A 17,122-nucleotide genomic window follows, 5' to 3' on the forward strand; every position below is an offset into this window, starting at 1 on the left:
GTAGGTATGTGAATTACATAATCCAGTCACTCCTGTTGGAATTTTAAGTGATTGGCAAATCAAATCCAGCAGGGTAAGGAGCTTACATCAACCTTGTATATTAATGTGCGTTTTGTATGTGCAGCAGCAGCACCCACCTCTTCTATTGCAGCCATAAAGCCACGGGTATCCAAAAATGTGATGTCAATGCATCTACCTTTTTCGGGTACAACATTATTTGGTCCTCTGTTGAACAAATGTTCAAGACGTCTGTTTAGAATAGAAAACTTAGGACTCCAGCAAACCCATATTTCAATGGGTTTGCGTTTAACTACAGAAGAGCATTTGTTACCTCTTCAATGCCTAAGGTTGCTAGTCAGCCCTTTCGAGGACTGGGTCACGGCTGATGGGGGCCCTTTCACACACATGTACACATGTACCGGTACCAACCATCATTCTCAACAACTGCACCTCCTCCTCCCAAACCATAATTATGTAATGAGATATAAAATATGCCGCACGCTTAACTACCAAAAATGGTTCCAGGAAAAAAACAGTATACAGTACCAGGTCTATTTAAAGGGGCATGGATTACAAATATTCCCTTTGATCATCTACATCCCATTGCAATGAGGATAGGTGGATTTCTGTAGTTATGAGGCATGGTCAATGTTTTGTAAAAGCACAGCCATTTTATCAGCCACTTCGTGTCTAAGAGAGGATCTAGCTCATGCATTGCAATCATGATTTATAATGTGTTGTGCACAATTCCCTTATGTTCTCAGAATGGTTCTCAAATAGTTATTTTGTGCTGACAATAGTCACCCTAGTATCATCAAGGGGTTTCAGCTAACAGTCAAGCTTAAACAGATTGCATGAATGTGCAAACATTCCCTAAGGAATGTTGTTGGTCTAAAGTGAGTGTTTAGGATAATATCACAGCATGGTTACAAACCTCTCGGGAAGAGAACTGTAAAAAAATATTTTCAAACATAAGTGCAAACTATTTAGAGGCCATGATACGGACAGTGATTGGGGCAAATGGGTAACACCAGAGCAGTACAATGAAAACAACCAAGACCTCTACCTTGAAAAGAAAATTGCTGCATTTCAGGGGTAACATTGAGATGGAGTAGGAATGATTTCTGTATATTGCCTATACTGTTCAGCACGGAGAGGCAGACTCTCCTAGATCCAAAGTCACGCCAGTGACCAATGTAATTGTCAAATGAGAGAGATGTATAGGGATTTTGAGGACTAAAATGGCTAAAGCAAAGTGATTTTGTTGATTATGAAAATGTGAGTTGAAGTGCAAATATCTGTGTAAAGGCACAGCAACAAAACGTAAACTATGGATTTGATGGCCACCAAAGAAAACTCCAGGCAATGCTCTGTTATTAGGGATTTGCACTTTTTCATTTTGCGTGCCCAACCACACTTGTCTAATCTTGTAGTGTGTCTGTGATTATCGTAAGGTCTGTGGAATTCCTTATTGAGACAGAGTGGCCACAGAGTTTTCAAGAAGCTACTTTTCCCACATCCAATGATGATTTAGTCACGCTCTGACTTTTCTTTGGGGTTGGTGATATTTTGAAGGATTTTTAAGTTCAGTGTCCAGACTACTCCCAGATTTTATCCTTTTATTCACCCAGGCAAGGAGTTTATTCCATAGAACATCCCACATCCAGGTACTTCATGGCCATGTGTGATAATTACATGTTTTAGTCTTGGATCATATCCTAAACATTCCACTTTAATCAATGCAATGTGGATTTTTAATCTTGCTAGGGTACCTGGGCCTAATTTAGGCTCTGCGCTGAGGCATTGTTGGAGGGTGATTGTGAGGGAATCATTGAAGAGCCACAACAAAGATTGTTGCATCCTGGTGCACTCTCTAAGGTCATTTACTATGCTTTAACAACTAATACGATTGAATATGTAATGAAAAAATGTGTTGTAAAATGCACCATTTTTGCCCAAATTTTCTTCGGGGGTGGGGGGAATCCTGCCAAATCCTCCTTGTAGGGGTCAGGCTCAGTCACAGCTCTCACTATGCACACTACGGGGGCTGATCTGACAAAATTTGCCAGGCTTGCTCCGGATTCCCAGTCCGGCCCTGAGCCTGGGTGGTTCTTGAGCCAGGCGAGCCCGGGCCGACGCTAGAAGGACAGCCGTGGAGTTTGCCCTGTTTCCAGGGTTGGTTTCTGCAAAATGTCACTTCCTCTAAATAGGATAAAGTCCTTGGACTGGCCCTGTCTATGCAGACTGTGTAGGAGCACCTGACTCTTTCTGCACTTGAGTGGCTTCATTAATTGAACATCATTACCCTCTGCTAAGGGAGGCACCTGCTGTTAATTGCCCACTACGCAATCACAGATATGAACTGCAGGCTCATACTGAGAGGGAAGGGCAACAAGAGCACTTAATGGCTGATATTATATGGGCAATTAGTCTATTCGCACCCGCCATCCTCGTTACACTCTTTCTTTCCACTCAGTCAGCCTGACACATCAGGAACATAACAGTTGTTGAATCCTGCAATGTAAGCCTTCTAATGGGCTGGGTCAGTCATAAAACTCCAGAGCAGGCACTAATGCAATACGACATGTGACAAAAAGCTCAGTATTAAAAGGTGCAGCTCTTCAAAGGGTGGCGTGTGAATGCTCAAATAAGTGGAACCCGCTAAAAGCAGCTGCATCCAGGTGTTTGAACCCGATGCCCAGTGTAAGGTCGCATGTGTGCTGTGCTGTCATTACTGGTTCTGGCGGGAGGATGAGTATTCGATAATGTCCTCTAAACCTCTGCTTTTAATTACATTTCTGGACAACCCTGCTGCTTACAGGCCAGGAGCAAGAAGAGTTTACATTTATGTGTAGTTCAGGCAACCAGATGGAACGTGCACGTTTTTTTTAAACTAAGTGTCACAGTAGCTTGAAAATGACAGCTATATATGTATTTTTCTTTCTTTCTTCTTTTGTGTAGGCGGGCATTCCTTCAAGCGTTACTTTTTTCAGCCCATCCGGTGTCAAGTTCTGTCTAGGCCATATACAGGCCCTGTCTGGTGCCTCCATCGATCACATTAAGGTAATGTATGGGCCATGTAGCCAATAAGATAATGAGATACGTGATCGCTGCTGAGATTTGTGTGCAACCTGCATGCCGCAATTTCCCAAGTCCGGGGCTGCATCTCTCCCTTCCAATTTCTTAAGCTTAATAGCGTGCATTCAATTGAATTATGGGATTAGAAACGATCAAACTACATTACTAAGCACATAAACACGTGCAACTAATATAACTTTGTACTTGAAAGATATATTTGAACACTACTTGAAGATTTTCACTATGTATTTTGCTGCGTAGTGAGATAATGGGATATGCTCCCCACTGTAATTCTGTCTTTCTAATGTAAAAGCAAGGCAACATGTTCTTATCTAAATGAATGTTTTTGCATTGGATAAACATGTGCACGAATGTGATTCTCTCCACATTGCATCATCAGTTTGTCATTTCTTAATGTAGATTTTATTATAACTGCCACAAGAGGGCCAACATATATATTTTAGAAGAAAACAATGCAGTCACCTTGCATAAGTAAACCAAGTAGATGTAGCGTTTTATTTTGTTAAACACGTGATATGATCAGAGGCATTAATTAAAATACCCCTTAGGGTTAGTGCTGGAAGGCTGCTTCCTGGACTTAGAAGCTAAAAAGGAAGTTACTGGTGGTTTTGAGCAACCCTTCAGCAGTGATGGTCTTCCCTCCCTGGTGGTAACATGCAAAGTGTGCATGAACTGTTTGGTCAGCCCAAGAGGGCCTGCCAAAGAGTTCATGCTCACTTAGAGAGTGCAAACCACTCCTCCCCTGTTCAGCCCAGCCCTGTCCTGCCCTGCCACTGACTGCAATAAGAACAAATAAAATGATAATAACAATATGTTCTTATAATTTTTTTTTTTTATTTATTTATTTAATGTGATTTTATATAGCGCAAACTTTACCCGAAGGTGTCAGAGCGCTTTACATAAGAACCAGTTGTAAAACATAAGGACTAAGGATTACATGTGTTACATAAAAGATACAAACAGAAAAAAATTGGATATACTCTAAGAGTCACATAGGAATGGTAGAGACTACAAAGGTCTGTTGCATATACTAGTGATTAGAGTTATCTCTATATACATAGGGAAGGGATATGACTGGATATACTCTAAGAGTCACATAGGAATGGTAGAGAGTACAGAGGTCTACAGCATATTCTAGTGATTAGAGTTATCTCTATATACATAGGGAAGGGATACGAATGGATATACTCTAAGAGTCACATAGGAATGGTAAAGACGACAAAGGTCTACTGCATATACTAGTGATTAGAGTTATCTCTATATACATAGGGAAGGGATACAAATTGATATACTCTAAGAGTCACATAGGAATGGTAGATGAGCCGCCACTTTCTGTGTATCACCATTACTAAGCAGAAGCATCGCTGTGATGGCATGCGTCCACAGTGCCTTCAATTACTTTGTGACTTCTGGGCACTGAGAGGTCCCACGTAGGCCTTCCAGCAGCTAACAGCCCTTGAGGCTGGGGCAGTGGCTCATACTCCAACACCCAATCCACTTCGGGTCCATCTGGAACGGGGGCTGTGAATAGCACAACCAATGCCGTCTAGGAGTCTGCCCTGATCCACATACTACTTTGTTCTGGTCTAGGCAAATCTGGAATGGTTCCATTTTTCTGCTGATACTGATGTGCAGCCTATACTCTGGTCAACACAGTTGACACTGTCCAATCTATGTAGGCTTCTGGTCCCTGTACTAAACCAAGGACAATCAAATCATTGCCCAAGAGACATCCAGCACATGGCGTCTCTCACACCTATATCAACGATGGTCAACTTGCCATTGATTTCTACTGCAGTTCTGGCAATCAGATACTCCCAGTCTTCGTCACTGGCTACCAAACTTGTACCATTGGCACCAGGGAGAGTCTTCTCTGGTTTGAGATACTACCTCTCAACCGTTGTTCTGTAAGCTCCTGTATCTCTCCAGGCAGGAACGTTCCGCCCATTGATACTAACTTCTTATACAAACCCCATTATGTTCGGGTGAATGTGCTTCTGTCTCACAAATGTCAATAGCCACTAGGTTGAGTGCAACCATGCTTTCTCAGAACTCTTCATCCCCAATCAACACACTCAATATCATGCGTCCAGCTGGTACAGAGTCTTTCAAATGAAGGTCTCTCCTATAACGCGCCTCCTTGTGACAATAAAACAAGTAATACTTTTGGGCTTGGAAGATTCTTCCTGTTCTCTGATATCCTTGTTGTGTTCCTGACTTGAACCCAATCGCCTTTTTGGTTGTGTCCCCACTTGGAATCTTTGGATTTGCCCTGACCTTTACCCTCCAGTTTGGAGCTAGTCTCTTGAGAGTTCCTCTCTCATTTTGGCTAAGAGCCAGCAGTTGTTAACCCCCATGAGCTACGCACTGGTCAGAAAACACTGCAAGTTTCTCTGGATCCTTCTCGGTCAGATCTCACAAATATTGTCTAAGTGGGTTGAAGCACTCCACCTTGAGCTCATTGTCAAGCCCAGTTGGTTAGAGGCATGACAATCATTGGCCCTCATCCCTCTCATTCCAATCTTGCAACACATCATCCGCTCTCTTGATTTCTTTAAACCCCTGAATGTAGTGAGCGGGCTCCAGCCCAAACCGTCATCCAACAGCTTCCTTTATTTGCTCATAGTGCCTTTGCTCAGCCACAGACATCCTTCCAATGACTGACATACTTTCTTTGAGCAAGCAATTAATTAAAGTAGCTGCATTTAAGGTCATACAGCCATGTTATTTCCTCTGACATTTCCCCAGGGGGCTGAAGCCACTGGAGGACAATTTTGGCAGCTTTGAGAGAGAGAGCCATAGAGATAGATGGAGCGGGAGGAAAATACCAGACAGGGAGAAGTGAGCGAGGGAAAGCGAGAAAGATAATTGATGGATGAAAATCGAGAGATTGAATGAGGAAAGGAATGGTGTGGCGATTGTTTGAGCACTTCTACCATGGCTGCTTTCGGTTCCCCAGTCCAATCCTGCGTTAGACACCATTCAAAGCCTGAGGTATGGTGATACATCCCATAAAGTTCTGGCCACAACAATGGAATCACAGAACATGGTACACTGCCACCACCACTCTATGCACTAAACCTGTGGCAGGGATACTAGCCCATGGTGAGTATAAGGAGGGCATGCTTGGTGCACACCCCTAGGTCACAGGGCAGGAACGGGACTTCACTCAAGGCATGGGGCAGGCCTAGTCCTCTGCACACAGATTAGATTAGTGTGAGGCTAGGGCCAGAAATGAAAATACCTGCATGCCACATACTCATAGCCATGCACTCAGTGTAGGGAAATCCAACCGTACACCATGCAAGGAACATTTCCATCCCTACTATTATCATGTTATTATTATTATTATTAATATTGTTATTATTACTGTTATTATTACTGTCAGTATTATTATTATTAACATTTTCATTATTGTTAATCTTGTTATTACTATTATTATTATTGTTAGTATCACTATTATTATTAGTAATATTATCATTGTCATCTATTATGCATTGTTTGCATTACTTGTGTCTGTATATTGTCTTTGTTGGTTTGTAGACATGAACACCTGGCTCTTCCTGGCTTGTCCGGGCATCTCTTTAACAGTCTACCATTCTTAACTCCATCTAATCCCCGGATTCCTCACACTCTTTGCCACCAAACCCCCTTTTGATTTATCCCTTGCAACATTTGGTTCTCCTTCCTTTGATCTCCTGCAACCTGTTTTTCTCGCCTGCTTCCTCCTTGCCAAACATCTCTGTGGCCAACTCTCAACCACTCCATTTTGGGTAGGATCATTACAACCACAAGACTCCTTTCTCATTCCCACTTTCTTGTTCCCTCAGTTCAACTCTTCTGACACGTCTACCACTTTTAGACAGTCTTAGAGCAGCGTACAATGCTACAAAAGGAAACCAACATAAGAGATTAAACACAGCAACAGGTGTGTTTGTCAATGTGTGCATGTATGTCTGTAGGTATGCTGTGCACCTGTGTGCATCTGAGCATGCGCTGCACAAAAGTCAAGCCTATTAGCTTTGCCATTGCTTGTTTACGCAATGAAATGTAGAAACTGATAGGGAGAGTTTTTTGTTATTCCTTTTGCATTGAAAAGCATACATAAATAAGTATTTAGTTTATTATGTTTTTGTAAGTCTGCCTTTAAGATATGCCACCTCTCCTGACATTGACAGCTTGTCGGTTGTACTCAACAGTGGAGCGGCAAGTACGTGATCACCATCATTAGACCTCATTAAAGCAACTGGGAGCAAAGACTTATGGTATCCAAGGAGCACTCATAATTAGACAACGATAAAAAAGCAGAGAGAATATTGTGAAATACCTACTGAAGGAGAAACAAGGGTGAAGTCAATGATTCCTTAAAGACCTAATGTGCTCGATAACAATTAATGAATTGTTGTGTTCCTTAGGGAGCACAAACAAGGGTAGATGTATTGCAAACGAGATAATTTGTTGTCTCAAATCAGCACAATGTTGTTAAAATCCGGGCACAGGATCTCCATCAAGATACATTTAGATATGCCCTTACCAGTCTAACATCGGATGAGTCAATCAATCAGAATGCTCATTGGGTTGAAACTGTATAAAACCAGAAAGATCACCCATCTAAAATGATAAAGCACAAGCATTTCATTGCACACTTTCCGCTATGCAAATCAGGAACGTCTAATCTTGCTTTAGAAAACATTCAAAGTGTAAAACTAAAAAAGGCTGTTTTCGTGCTACAGTCTAATCTGGCATGGTGTTCCTATGCCTAATAACTGAGACTATAGCCCCCTACCCCTCCAAACCCTAACATGATAGCATACAGGATATAGATGGCTAATAATGAAAAACAGGGATGTTATTCTCTGAGCAATTGTGAGTGACATCAAATTGACAACAAGAGGTGTGCTCAAGCTGTCTATGATGTCACTCAGAATAACGAGCTGTAATTTTATGTTGTATATACACCCCCTTCCCCCAGATCAGCTACCCCTGCTTTCAACATGTAAGTAGAAGTTGAGAAGTAATGGAGGAACCGCATATACCATACCTTTTTAAAATAAAAATGGCCTCCTACCACACATCCTTACCGCCACCACCCTCTGAAAAAACTTCCCCTGCCCATCCCAAAATATTTAAAAAAAAACCAATGAATAACTGGCTTTGTGCCACCCACCTCCACCCCACCTACTGCCCATGCTTCCCACACCTCCGCACTAAATACTGTGGACCAAAATACCTTACTGTGGTGATGTACTCTTCCATCTACATTCCACATTCAGTGGTCACGTTCCATGGAACATGGAATGTAGTGAAATGAAGGAGGGTTGGGAGTTCTGGGAGGGTCAGTTACCGAGCGAGGTTGGTTAAGACTGTGGCTATACAAAACAAGGCTGTCAATGGTCTCTTACAGCTTAATGTGGGCAAATACAGAGAGGGAGTCTGTGTCTACCAAAGAATGTGTGTAAAACAAAAAGAAAATGAATCTCATCCGCCCACCCAAATGGCAGAGCATCATTGTTGGACCTAGCCCTTTTTAGCAGGTTCACCCCGAAACGTTTTGCTTTTGCCTAGCCTGTTTCTGTAACCTGGTGTTGGTGATTTTAGGTCTCTGCGCACTTTTTCACTGTGGTACAGTGTAAAGTGCGTGAGCTCTCTGTGTATGTGTGGTGAGTGACCTGCCCTCCCATTGGAATGCATGGGGAATATGTATGCCCATGGTAGTTCCTGATGTGTGGGGAGTGCAGGGTCGAGTTTTTTTTTTTTATCTCTTTATTAGCATCAGATTGGTCCGTATAAGCATACAATCACATAGTAAACCAATTACATTGAAAACTTGAGTAGTCATCATACAAAATAGGCAGCTGGAGGACGTGACCAATAATATTACAAGTGGTGCAACACATTCTAGAAGTCTTATTTTCCTTTTTCCAGTTCTACATGGGAATCGCACGTGTGGAAGGAGAACGTAAAGAGATATATATGCTTTCAAACATAATGAAAATGAATATGCCATCATGAGAGAGAGAGCGACAAGCAACACATCAATCATGATCAAGGTGGTAACAGCATTGGCATAGGCAGACGAGGATCGATGGAATGACGTATGAAGAGATGTAAGCAGTGCAATATCTTCAATCGGGGCCAAGTAGGCAAAAACACAGAGAAGAAAACACCCCTTTCTCAAACATCATTAACCATGGAATCGGCAGTTCCCGCCCACCCCGTCCCAGTAGTATTTTAATAACAAGACCTTCATAAAGCAACAGGCAAAGCTCAACTGTCATGCTAGCGATACCTATCCCACCCCTTCCGGGACAATAGAACTGGCAGCTTGGGATTGTGTAGCCTGCGTTAATTTGCTAACGTACTGTCGGTATGGGCCCCAGATATCAGCTGGGCGTGAAGCTGTTGGGACCTGCGTGGAATATTCCACACTATTGATATTACAGTGGGCAAGACTGCGTAACCATGCCTTGGAGTTGGGGATTCGTCTGGACCCCCATAATAAAGCAATTTCCCTTTTTGCGAGCAAGAAGCCTATGGCAGCCAGCTTCCGCGTGGCACGGGGGAACTCAACCACATAACCAAGCAGCGCAACCTCTGGTATGGGCTGCAACTCGCATTCTAAAATTTCGCCCAAGATGTGGTGTACTTGCAGCCAGTAGTCATGCAGTTTAGGACAAGTCCATGTAAGGTGTGCAAAATCGGCATGTGGGGCCTTGCATTTGGGGCAGCAATGAGGCCTGGTTGGGTCAATTTTGTGGGCCAGGGCCGGTGTGAAGTACAGCCGCCTCAAAAACTTGAAATGTATCAATTTATGCCTACTATTAATGGAGACGTCTTTAGTAGCTCGGCAACAAGCAGCCCATTGGTCATCTGTGATAGAACTACCCAAATCAGTTTCCCATGCCGCACGGACCCTCGCGTCCGAAGTAGGAAGGGCCGCAACACAGAGTCTGTACAGCTTAGAAACCATATGTGCGCCCGTATGGGACTGGAGTAAGAAAGTTAGGGCAGCCATGTCATCTGGGGGTAGTGGGAACGAGGGGAACTGTGCTCTGAGCATGGATCGCACTCTGGTCAATACAAACGAATCCATAAACGTCCGGTCCGTGAATCGCTGATCCTCTGACACCGAAAAGACATGTCCGTCTGGGAACAGGTCCCCTATTGTGGTGAGCTGATATTTGGACAGTGTGTTGCAAACCACTGTTTCAGCGGTAATAGGGAACGAGTGTGGGTTCGGTAGTGTAAGAGCCGGAGAATACAGCACGTCGAACTGGAGTAGTCTACGCAGTTGCATCCAAGCCCATGACGTAGTGGAAACAGTCTGTATGTCTTGTGGGTCTCGGGGTAAGCCTTTGGGTAGTACCGTGTTGAGGGCAAGCGGTAACACCAAGTCCGCCTCCGGCCGCAGATATGGAATCCGAGCGTCCGGGTGGAACCAGGGATGTGCATAAGCGCATTGCGCGACTAGGTAGTAAAGATAAAAATCGGGCACTCCAAAGCCACCTCTTTCATAAGGCAGTGTCAGGATTTGCCAGGAAACCCGCGGGTTCTTGTCTCCCCACACCAACCGCAGCAACAACGAGCGTAGTTGGGTGAAGAAGATTTTAGTGAGTGGGATCGGAATGTTGTTAAAGAGATATAAAAAACGGGGGAGCACGATCATTTTAATTATGGCGATACGGCCAGCCATCGAAAGAGGAAGGCGAAGCCAACGTGCTAGATTATCTTCCAGAAAGTCCAACGCCCGGCCATAGTTCAGACGAATCATAGATACCGTGTCTAAATGAATGTGGATACCCAGATATTTCACCGAATCAGTATTACACTCAAGCGGGAACGGGCAGTCCCAGCGTTCAGTGGAGGGGGTGAGTGGAAAGATGTCGGATTTGTGCCAGTTAATACAAAGGCCGGAGTATTCCCCAAAGCGGGTCACCTCCAGAAGCAGGGGTGCCAGATTCGTCTCCGGAGATCTGACATATAAAATGGTATCGTCCGCGTAGAGGGAAATGAGAAGCGGACCGTTCGAAACTGGAGCCCACGGTGCATGTGGTGTTCTTGAAAGTGCCGCACCAAAGGGTCCATGGCCATGATATATAGCAGGGGGGACAGGGGGCATCCCTGTCGGGTTCCCCGAGAAAGAGGGAAGCTATCAGAAATTGTGCCATTAAGGCGCAGCCGCGCCCTAGGGGCGGTATAAAGCAGTTCGACCGTGGAGACGAACAGCGGTGGCATGCCCATCCGTCTCATGACAGACAGAAAAAAGGGCCATTCTAAAGAGTCAAACGCCTTTTCGGCATCCAAAAACACCGCAGCCGCCGGTGTATTAGGGTCTATTCTGTGGAGCACCGAAAACAACGTTCTGAGATTAAAGGAGGTGGATCTGTGGGGGACAAATCCGGACTGAGCCGGCGAGATAATAGACTCCATCAGTAAAGACAGTCGGGTTGCGAGGACTTTGGCTAAAATCTTGTAGTCAAGGTTGAGTAGGGAAAGGGGTCTGTAAGAGCCACACCTCGTGGGGTCCCGACCAGGCTTAGTAAGCAGAATGATGACTGCCTCTCGGAGCGTGGGCGGCAAAACCCCCATTTCGAGTGCCTCCGCATACATCTCTATCAGGCGCGGTACTAGCTCCTCCTTGTATTCTTTATAAAAGTCGGCTGAAAAGCCATCAAGACCCGGCGCCGAGGAGCCCCTCAATGCATCTATAGCCTCAATGACGCAGTCTGGATCAATAGGCATAGCCAGGAAATCCTGCATATACTTCTCCAGGAATACAATTGAGATCTCGTTGATATAGGGGCCTGGGTCGCGACGATCCCCTGCCAGAGTGGAGGTATACAATGTTCATCGCAAATGTCAGGGGTGGTCTGATGTCGAACGCCCAAGTCATCCACCATGTCAGAGATGTATGAGGCCTGTCGGGGAGGGTGGAGCAATTGAGCCAGGAGCCTGCCAGGCCTGTCTCCCTCTCCGTATTGTCTAGCTGAGTGTTGCGCGCACAGATATTTCAATTCCCTGTCTGCAGTATCCCTGAACTCCTGCAGCAGCCCTAACCTCTTCGCCTCTATCGTACCATCGGTGTCCGTAAGTGTGTCTCTGTCCAGTTTGGTTATTTCTGTCTCGATACGTGTCATGGTGGCCCGAATCTCGCGCAAGGCCCCCACGTGTTTAGTGATGCAAACCGCTCTAATAGTGGCTTTGAATCCCTCCCACAACGTGGCCCAAGTGTCTACTGTGCCTGTGTTGTGCTCAAAATACTCCTCTATCGCTGTACGAATGTCTTCTTTGAAGACCGGGTCAGATAACGCCTTGCCGGGGAAACGCCATTGTTTCTCGTATCCCCCCAGTCTGGGAATCAGTAGGGTCAGTACAATAGGAGAGTGATCCGACAACGTGCGTGGGAGTGTCAAATGGTCATTCACCCAACCGGCCACTCCTGGGGAAAGGAGCCAGTAGTCGATCCTGGTACTAGTGTTGTGATATCCAGAGTGATGGGTATAAGTGGGAGTGTTAGAGTGTAAACGAGCCTCAATATCAATGAGCGGGTAGTGTGTGCACATATCTGTCAGTACCGCACGTGAGCGGGGTTTACAGTCTGGGGAAGAAGACGTGCTATCCCTGGCAGGGTCCATCAACAAGTTAAAGTCTCCACCTACCACCAACATATCGGTGTCCAGGCGTAGCAAAGCATCATGGAGACTTTGGAATAAGGCGGGGGAGTCTGAGTTGGGACCATATACTCCAGCAAAGGTGATCTTGAAGCCAAGAAGTACCCCTGTAACAAGAACATATCTGCCTCCATCGTCAATTACACTGTCTAAGTGCACAAAGGGGACGCGCCTATGTATCATTATCGCCACACCCCTCGCATATCTGCTGTAGCTGGAGAAGAACCTGTGTGCGCCCCAGCCCCTGGCAAATGAGGAGGAGTCATTCCGCACTAAGTGTGTCTCCTGTAGAAACAATACATCAACCCCATGTCGCGCTGCGTAGTTTAGAACCTGCCGTCGTTTTCTCGTGGTATTTAAACCTCGGACGTTCCAGGACATCAGGGTAAGTCTGGAAGGACCAGACTGCTGTCCTACCTTAGCCATTCAAAACCGAAGGAATCACAATTAAACAAGTGTGTGCATAGCAGCCGCCTCCCTCCCGCAAAATAGGCATCATTCATGAAGAAAAACAGTGCATTGTCATTAACATTAGAACCGAAGAATGAAACAATCCCTCCCACCCTCCCACCACCCAGCCTCTCCTTAAGCCCCAGGAGGCATCTCCCACCCCAAAGAATAACACCAATATCATCAGAAAAAAGCAATGGTCCAGTAATACACTCGAAAATTAAAGGCAAACTAAGAGTAAAGCACAATACGGCTCGTGCCATGGGGGGGTGGCAACGCTCCGCCACGCGGGTACCCCGGCCGGGGCGACATTCAATTCTCAACAAGTATAGAAAACACTGCAAAAATAACAACATCGTTAGGTGCATAATACTGAAGGGAACGGCCAAACCAAAAAAGGGTACAATTCAGCCTTGTCCGCTCTCCGCAAAAAGGTCAGTACTAGCCTGCGAGTCTGTGTGTGGCGGAGATTTATGTGCTTCGCCAGAGGTCCGAGGCGACCCTCTGTTTTTGTAAGTTTGACAAAATTCCTGTGCCTCAGCGGGGGAGTCAAAAATGAGAAACCTGCCATCCACGTCCACTCTGAGCCTGGCAGGGTACAGCATTCCGTAGCGCAACCCCAGCTTGCGCAAAGCGGCCTTGACACCAGTGTATTTTCGGCGCGCGTCTTGGACCATAATTGTGAAGTCTGGGTAAAAGGATAGCACTCCACCTTGCCATTTCACCTCGCCAGCCTCCCTCGTAGCCTTTAGTGCCGCGTCCCGGTCTCTGAAGTTCATGATTCTGGCTATGATGGGCCGGGGTGGCAACCCTGGATTAGGCCGAGGCCCCAACGATCTGTGTGCATGCTCCACTATGAAGCCAGCCGTGAACGTGTCCCTACCGAATAGTTCGATCAAGAGATTTTCCACAAATGTGTCAAAGCGTCCGGTCGCCGTCGTCTCCGCCACACCAATTATGCGAATGTTATTGCGCCTACTGCGCGCTTCTAAATCCTCGTTCTTAATAGCAACCTCCTTAAGGATCTTCTCCACGCGTTCCAATCTTTTCAGCGTCGACGCAGCTCCATCTTCGAAGTCGGAAACTCTGGATTCAGCCACATCCAGGCGCCTATCATGCGATTGAATCTTCGCGCCCATATCCGCCATTTTCTTTTCGAGGGTGTCGAAGCGGGAGTCCAAGGCCTTGAATCCAGCACGCATTTCGCCCAACATTTCGGCGACCATACCAGCGGTGTCTCCCGCTGTCACTGGGCCTTCAGCGTCCGCAGCATGTGTAGGTGGGTCTTCAACTGTACGGAGGGAAGCCGCTTCGAAGGTAAGTTTCCTCTGGTTAAGATCTCTTTTACCCATGGTGGAAATGGCGGTGGACAAGCACCAGTGCGTCAAGACACAGCGACAAGTGCGACCAGCAAGAGCGTTGAGCACAGTTACAGGGCACCCTGCAAGCGAGGTGTCCAGACCGGGACAAATGGATCAGGGGTCTCAAACACCACCTCGTGTTAGGCGCAATCCGCACCGCAAAGGACGCGGGGACGCCAAGGCAGAGCCGCGCAGTCCCGGGGGGTTCCTATGCCGGGATGACACGTCCGCCTGGAGCCAATCTGGAGGCCAAGCCCTTGCAGTAGGTAGGGCCAGTGGAGGGTCGCGGCGTAGCAGGAAGACCAGGCATCCAGGACAACGAGGCACAGCAAGTAAATAAGCCAGAGTCACAAAGGCTATGCAGACTTCTTGTGTCAATCCAGGATGCTCACAGGCGTGTAATGTGCGTGGCCGGTTGCAGCATTTAGGGGCTGGAGAGTGTATTGTTCGTGGGCCTGTTGGGGGACAGGCGCGAGTCGCGGAAGCGTGTTGGTGGTGGGGGCAAAGATGTAGAGCCCCCACCGAATGCAGAGATGCGGGGCCGCCTGGAAGTCGCCCTAGAGCCCCCCGGTCGCACCCCCCGTCACCCCCCAATTACAATCAGGGTCCGCCACCCGCCTCCCCCGCCCGCCGCCACCCAGCCCAGGTAGTCTCCAAAATCGAGGCCCCGGCTCACAAGGCCGACCCGGGCCGCAAGGGCCGGTCCCGTACCAAGGGTCCGCCCCTCCACCACCGGAGACCACCGGGGGCAAGCAGCGGGCCCGGGAGAGCCCAACAGCAACCCCAATGCCAAGGGGGCTAACGAAGGGGCCCCTCAGAAGACTCACCGAGTGCTCCGGCGCAGCAGGGTCACGTCCGGCGAGGCCCGGGAGGCCTCACCACCCCTCCACAGCTGCACCCGTTCTCGCCGTCCCCCGGCCTCCAAGCCCGGCCAGCTTCATCCGATGGTGTTAGGGGTCGGCTTCAAGCAGTTTCCGACCCCTGCGCAGTGTCGGATCTCATGGAAATGGCCCCGTTTGCTGCCCGCTCGGCGGAGCTCTACATTCAGGCGGCCATTCCGCTCGCCTGCGTAGCCACGCCCCAGTGCAGGGTCGAGTTTGGTATGTGCAAACTCTTGAGATTAAATGCTGCGTGATGATGTATGCGGCATGAATGTGTCTAGTGTAGAAGTGCCACTTCTAGACATGGGTGTGCATGTGTAGTGAGTCTGCTGGCACATGATTGGCTGGAGCCTGGCTCCAGGAGTGCCTGGGCCTGCTTGTGGATTGACTGTCTGGTTTGAGGATGACAGGGGCTGGGGAGCCCCCAGGAGGTTGTCTGAGTCAGCCCTTGGCTGAATGACTGCATCTGCAACTAGGGAAGTGGGATGAGATAGCACCTGGGAGTGAATAAGGCTGTGCCTGCCTGCCACAATGCTGGCTCCGCCTCCCGCTGGGCGGCTGTCGCCTCTGCCCCTCACACTGAAAGGAGTTCCCTATAACCAGTTCTAGCTGGTTCTCACACTGCCTGCACCCTTTAGACAAAGGATTTTATAGTATAAAAAGGGGCTGTGTCCCCTTACAAAATGTTCTTGTTTCTAACTTGAATCCTGCCAGGGGCGTGCTGCTGCTTGGGCCCAGGGGAATCCCTGGGCCCTGCCCAGCCCCTGGATACCTGATGGACCCTCCTTTTCTGGGAGCTGCTGTGCTCCACCTTATGTCCTGGACTGCTGAGGCCCTGGACACCTGAGGGACTTGGAGACTGATGGACTTTCCCTAGGGACCTTTGCTTGTGGTCCCCTGCTTGCAGACTCCTGGGAACTTTTTCTTGCTTTTGCCAGGGCTTATTATAGCCTAAAGCGCCTGGAAGCGCGTTGTTTGCTGTTCTAGCGCTAGGAGCGCTGTGGATTGTCCTTTAGCGCTTGGGAGCGCTTTATGTGCGAGTGCCGGTGCCCACCCGGCGCCTTTTATTTAATTATTTTTATTGATGGGTGCCACCCCATTTATTTACTTGTCTAACGGGTGCTCACCCTGTTTCTACTTTTAATTTTGCAACCGAGGGTGCCCCTTTGAATCACCGCCGCTAGCCCGGAGATCTATACAGAGGCGCTGCGCCCGCCTCCCTGCCAAGGGCCACGCTGCCATTGGCGACCCTCAGCACAGGAAGCCAGGCAAGCAGTGGCGCAACGTGGGCGGGACCTTTGGACACCAGGAAGCAGCTCGCTGGCCAATCCCTGCGCGGCCTGCCGGAAGAGCTCCGGCGCGAGGAGAAGAAGCTGCCGTGCGTGAGAAGGAGCATGGCGGCGCCGGTGTGAGCAGGGCTCCCGGGTTCTGGGGAGAGCCCTGCTGGTGCCCAAAGGAGACTGGTGATGCGGCCGCCGACGTCGGCGGGGCTCTCATGAGTGAGAGAGCCCCGCTTGCTGCAGCCAAGGAGGGAGTTGCCGCCCGGAGGAGCCCCAGCCAGCAAACAGCACGGTGAATGAGGGGCTGCGGGGGGAAGCTCCGGGCGGGTGTTAAGGCCAGCGCGAGGCCCCGGATGCTGTTGGCGCAAGCAGGGCGGCCC

The 17,122-nt window shown here is 48.0% G+C and overlaps 1 protein-coding gene across 4 annotated transcripts in view; it reads left to right on the plus strand.

The window, feature by feature from the left end:
• The window catches only part of UROS (uroporphyrinogen III synthase), a 598,542-nt gene that overhangs the window by 574,954 nt on the left and 6,466 nt on the right, over positions 1-17,122 (plus strand). For all 4 annotated transcript variants that reach the window (XM_078643517.1, XM_078643516.1, XM_078643519.1 and 1 more), the window contains one exon: positions 2,962-3,063. In XM_078643517.1, the coding sequence (XP_078499643.1) occupies positions 2,962-3,063 (102 nt within the window). The remainder of the gene's footprint in view (positions 1-2,961; positions 3,064-17,122) is intronic.

Source organism: Lissotriton helveticus, chromosome 5_1 (genome assembly GCF_964261635.1).
Source record: "Lissotriton helveticus chromosome 5_1, aLisHel1.1, whole genome shotgun sequence".
NCBI classification, from domain to species: Eukaryota; Metazoa; Chordata; class Amphibia; order Caudata; family Salamandridae; genus Lissotriton; species Lissotriton helveticus.